The sequence below is a fragment of the Mercenaria mercenaria genome, chromosome 12 (genome assembly GCF_021730395.1).
Source record: "Mercenaria mercenaria strain notata chromosome 12, MADL_Memer_1, whole genome shotgun sequence".
NCBI classification, from domain to species: domain Eukaryota; kingdom Metazoa; phylum Mollusca; class Bivalvia; order Venerida; family Veneridae; genus Mercenaria; species Mercenaria mercenaria.
The window spans coordinates 37,883,665-37,889,408 of NC_069372.1; the positions used below are offsets into that span (position 1 = coordinate 37,883,665).

A 5,744-nucleotide genomic window follows, 5' to 3' on the forward strand; every position below is an offset into this window, starting at 1 on the left:
ATATAAATAAAATACACGCATATCGGTGACGTTTTACCCAAAATATATATAAGAGACGTTGAAGGGGAAGGCGAAGTTTGAAATCTCAAACTCTCTAATATTTGTCCATACACTGACGCCTGAATTTCATATCGGGTGCGTGACGTAATTCAGTGTGTGTTGTTGCACTATTTTTTCTGTTTAGTTCAGTATTGCCAATCCTATTCAGGCTAATGAACATATTATGATATTTACATAATATTTATACGTGTAGATGCGTATGTAATAAAAAGGTTATTATCTTTGCATCGTTCTTCAGCGGAAGAATATTGCGCTCCTTAAGTCGCGCAATATTTCCGCCGAAGAACTCGTGCATATTTCCCGATACAAAGCTAATGGTAACAAGGTACAGTTACCTGCCCTTCGTTACCCAACTAAAGGAAGTGTATCCGAGAGAAAAGAGGTCCCTCATTTCATGATGGATTTGATTGTAAATAGATATTCTGAGCTTCTGAAAGTAGCCAAATTTTATAGATCTGATGTAAATGAAGAGAAAGGGGTAAAAAAAAATCTGGAAAATCATGGTTTCTTGTGCAAATGACTGTCTGCGGATTTGTACAAAAAGTAGGCTGGACCGCTTCACTTTGTAAAAATGCAATACAGTATTCATTCTGACAGATGTGAGGAGAAAAGTAGCAGGTCAACAGGTCACTTCAAAGTGATTTTTGTGTTTCTCTTGGATAGATTTCTAAAGAGAAGGTATTTGCATTTGTCTTCAGAACATTCTGTCAAAGCCTTGCATTGATATATTTGTATGTAACCCTATGGGAAATTAATTGTACTTTGGGGCCTAATAACCTATAAATATGGTTGCTAAACCAATTAGACTGCTTACAAGTATCAATATTGGAATTATTCCTTTGGCAATGGCTCTATCTCTTTTGGATAAAACTCAGCGCATTTTATGGAATTCAGAATAAAAATACAGCGAGCAAAAACAAAACTGATTATTCTAAAGTGAATACTCATTTAGGAGGATTCATTGGATAACCAAATAGTTTGAAATCAAAATAAAAAATGGCTTGAATGTCTGATATAATATCCGGTGGTAATTCACTGAAAGCTTGCTTCAGGAAATGGTCACGCTGTTCCAGCCGATCTGCTGACGTCATCGGTATTTGTGAAATGGCGTCTAACACTACTTTCGTTACTTTATGACTATATTTGTTCCAAACAAAATGTTGTAATTTCTTGGGAAAGGCGATTTCTTTATTTATAAATCCTTGAATTTGTAAAGATTTCCACAGTCTTATCAGGATTTCAGTTTGGCTGATGCAGTTCCTCACAGATCTTAGCCTTAATTTCTTCCTTATCACAGCTATAATCCCTGGAATAGAGTTCTCTGCCCTATTTTCATTTAAAGATTTTTTCAGCCATTCAAACCGTGAAAGATTTACTCCCACGCTTTTTAACGTATGTTCTACATCCTTTGAAAATGTTTCTTGTTTAATGATTTTAAATATGTTGAATTTGCATGGATGGCACAAGTGCGATATGGGAGCCCAGTGAGGCTCCAAGGCCCGATCGGACTTTATTTCAGATATGATAAATCTTAAAAAGTCTTCAAAACTTGCATTGTTAGCACATATTGGTCTTATTTTTTGTGTAATGATTTTCTTAACTAACATTCCCTTTTCTCGTAAACTATCTCTGTGTTTAGCAAGTCGACTACTTAAAGGCATGTTAGAAGATTTTAAAATATCTACCGTATCATTGACGTAATATGACGGCAATACTGTGACGTTTTTCATATATCTAAATTGATTCCAAAACAATGGTACAAACACTTTATCAATATAGGCAGAGAAAAGTCTAGAAAATGGATTTCTAGAGGATATGATAGTAGGAATATGGTTGTGCATGATTCGCTCCGGGTCTGTAATAAATTGTCGTGTGCGTTCGTGTATTTCCGCTCTTGACATCTGTGAGATTAGCTTGGAATAGTTCTCTCCCTTGGTCAGAATCTGAAATGAATAGACTTTAAAAAAAAGATAAAATAACGGTTATATGTTACGTTAATTATATCGGTCTGCGTCCTAGTAAGATAATTCAGTGTCTTATTAGTTTCAGACGCAAACATTAATTCGCACCTTTTGATGTACGCACGTATATTATACAGACTAAAGGGTTAAGTTTAACCGAGGTTTAATAGTGAACATTCTACGCGTGTGTACATCCAATGTGGCAGAATTAATGCCGACCATAGTTACATTTATTTTCATTTTTTTTTTTTTTTTTTTTTTTTTTTTTTTTTTTTTTTTTTTTTTTTTCAGGCGAAAATAATTAAAAACTGAAATCAACTTTATGAAGACTTACCAAGAAAACATTCATCCAGAATGTACTGCCGGATTTTGGAACTTTGCAATATGCAAATTTGTTAGCTGTTGAATAATAGAAATTACTAAGGTTACCCCTGCGTTCTTCTTGCTCTCTGTACACTGCCGCGTTATGACAAACGTTTCTGAGATTTTGAATTCTTTGTGCATGCTCCTTTGCGCATGTGACGTCAGACTTGCCGGTCCAATCATTATTCCCATTAAGAACGCTGGTTATTAATGGTGCGTCTTTCTCGGATATATCTGCAGACAAGTTTGCTTTTTTATACGGTCTGGTTACAACAATATTGTTATAATTCTTTTTGTGTTGGTAATACTGTCTGTGGTTTCGAAATATACTGGCGTTACCCAATGAGATAGACTTGATGATTTTGTAGAGAACATATCCTGTAATGCACTTTACTTCCTGGACAACACCATATGTAAAAGCAGTGGAAGTCGTATCAGGCGGAAATGTGCAACGGCGATCTAAAAGAAAACACATTTAAGGCAATTTTGTATGTTCAATCCATTTATTTTTTCCAAAATATTGACTTATTTTAGACCAATATTTTTTTTTTAATTTTCAAATTTCAAATTGTACCAAGAAAATGAAAACGGAGGCACTATATAGGCCCTATCTTGCTGAGCCGCTTATCAACGTAAACATAATCTAGCTATTTAAATCTCTGTGAGAAAAGTATTTTAAAAGGTACCCCGAGGGCGCACGAAAAATATTTTCAAATTCTGTAATTTTCTGAAATAATTACCACAACATGTACAGTATTAGATCTTAACCTTAGCAGAAGCGGAAATTGTGAAAATATCAAGCACATGGTCCTTTTTGGCTTGACGATTCACAACAAACATGCAATATGATGACGCAACAAGTTATCATGCATATTAGATGCATTTGAATAATTTGCTGACTGAGTCAGATATTATGAACTTCTCTTTACCTTTCGCTTGATGAACACAAATGTAATATATACTGTAACAGTTGAAACGAACATTAATGCACTAAAATGAAGACAGTTTTCATTACCTGTCACACCATATACAATTAATTAAGTTATTGTGTTAAGGCACCTGTCTATGTTTGAACTTTCTTTCTTTAGTTAACAAAGTTCATAAAGTATGAAAAGAGATGTGTATTTAGCTATTGATATTAAGCTAATTTCCTGTCTGCATTCAGAACATCTGTAGTTTAATATAGTTAGTTTAAAAGAGTTTAGCTCAGACGGGATGAACACTTGAAACTTATTTGAATCACTCTCGAGCTTGCGACCTTGAAACGCCAGTACTGGTGTCATATGAGAAGGTGTGGTCTTGACCTCTGTGGGTGATTTGCAGGGGCTCGAAGCTATTTCCTCCAGGTTGAGCAGGCAACATCCTAACTACAAGACCACCGCTCACCGTACTTAACGATAGGAGTCATCTTTATGAAATGGACCACACAGTTCTGGTTTCTTTCCTTTGTGTCATTTTTTTTTCTTCAAATCCTGGCATAATTGTAAACTATTATGCTTTCAGTTTATTAGAAAAATTTGATAATTGTATCTGGCATCGGTTAATCGGTTTGGAACACAATAGCTACTTAATTTATTTTGTCTTTTACTGAAAATAGCGAAACAAGGAAGGTGTGGGAAAAGTCAAAAGTAAAAGCTATCTTTTGTATCAAACTGCTGCTGCTTTGGAAAATTTATTTGAAAGATGGCATTGTGCGAAACATATTTTGTTCACACATAAGTTAGATGTTCGTCAAATTTCACCATTGGTGGCATTATATGATAGTTGTTTAACATTTTCCAAGGGGATATACACTAAAACAGCTTAATAACCGAATTAACTATACAGGTTTTCTTGTATAGGAAAATGCGCAGCCATTTTGTCTAGCTTCATGCTGGAAGAAGATTCTATGATATTATTAACTTTTACCCTGCTATTTTTCTAAAATGAACTGGTCTATCATTCACTTTCTGCCACTAGACCACCGCTCCCCTTAAGGCGGGTCTTGGTCTGCGCTGGTTGCAAATGCAAAATCACTTGCCGGTCGCAGGCTAAAGGTTAAAGCATTATTTCAGGAATAGTATTCATCCATTCACACTGAATGCCATTTTCCAGCGTGTGCACGTTTTATGTAACGCTTCTTCTAAATATCTTTAGCCGATGACTATAACTTATAGTTGATTTTCTTTGTCATCAAGTTGACATCTATAATGCGTAAATCAGCATGCATCCAAAATAATATTTTACAGCTTTCGCACGTGTAAATGTCAAAGTTGAACGTCTTTACATATTCAATGAAAAAAGTAAGTACATTTTACATAAATTTTAATGTTTTGCATCCTACAATTATGCCCCGACACCGTGAAAAAAGGTCCATCATATATTCGCAAATATTTCCGTTCCGTTCGACCAGCATTCAATTTAAGACAGTGTACCCGTAATCTACCGTTCAAAAGAAAGGAAAAAGAAAGGAACACGTATTGAAAACAACAAGGGACAGATTTTTTTTATTGCAGCCCGGGTCTGATTTCTCAATGAAATACATTTTATAGGTACTAATATCAACGATCACATAACAAAGGGGTCCCATGTATGAGTAATTGTCGTATAAAGCAAATGAATACTTGAATCGAATTTTCTGGTTGTTTAGAGAAGGCCAGGTCTAAAATCAAACACACGCAGTTGAAAGTCTGTCAAAACAGGAATGGTCATCTATCTATAAGAGTCAACTCAAATCTGCGAGAAAGTTTTTCAACACCACTGTTTACGTCCATCTTCAAGCATCCGTATGTATGTAAAATGGATGAGCAATTTCGGCCATTATTGTCTGATAATGTAGTGGTCTGAAACCAATTTTTAACTACATGTAGTTTTAATCGTATAAAAGCTGAAAGGTGCCACACGAAGAAGTGTTAATTATATGTAACACATTCACTTTATTCTAACTGACTGTTCTTATCTTTTTTTTTTAAATTGGTTTTGAACTTTTTTTTCCATTCAACAATCCCCTACCCTAAACTGGAAGTAGGGACTGGTACATATCTATGTATATGAGCGTTTCCGACTACATGTATGTTTAAATGTAATGCAATTAACTCTTCATAATAAATGTACAGTTAGTACTATAATAATTTCATTAAGACAGCATATTAGATAAGAAGTTTGATTATAATAAAAGTATAAAGTTGATTTGGTCACAATATCAGCATTATATTTGGCAAAATGTCAAAAATGTGTGCGCAAGATGACTTTTATGAGACAAACAGTCGTTTTCTTTTGCAAGATACAGCTTTGATTTTGTCGTCTACATTAATTATTAAGTTCACAATTTACACCATTGTAATGCATTCGTTGACATTTTTCATTGAAATAAAAATGTCG

General features: G+C 34.5%; 1 protein-coding gene across 1 annotated transcript; it reads right to left on the minus strand.

Moving 5' to 3' along the window:
• Window positions 1-1,004: 1,004 nt before the first annotated feature.
• On the minus strand, window positions 1,005-1,721 carry LOC123533250 (uncharacterized). Its single transcript, XM_045314890.2, has one exon. The coding sequence runs from the start codon at window positions 1,719-1,721 to the stop codon at window positions 1,005-1,007; it is 717 nt and encodes a 238-aa protein (XP_045170825.2).
• Between the last annotated feature and the right edge of the window lie 4,023 nt (window positions 1,722-5,744).

What these genes read in the sequence shown, in the direction of transcription:
- LOC123533250 (XM_045314890.2), bottom strand. Translation starts at nt 1,721, where the DNA reads ATGCCTTTAAGTAGTCGACTTGCTAAACACAGAGATAGTTTACGAGAA.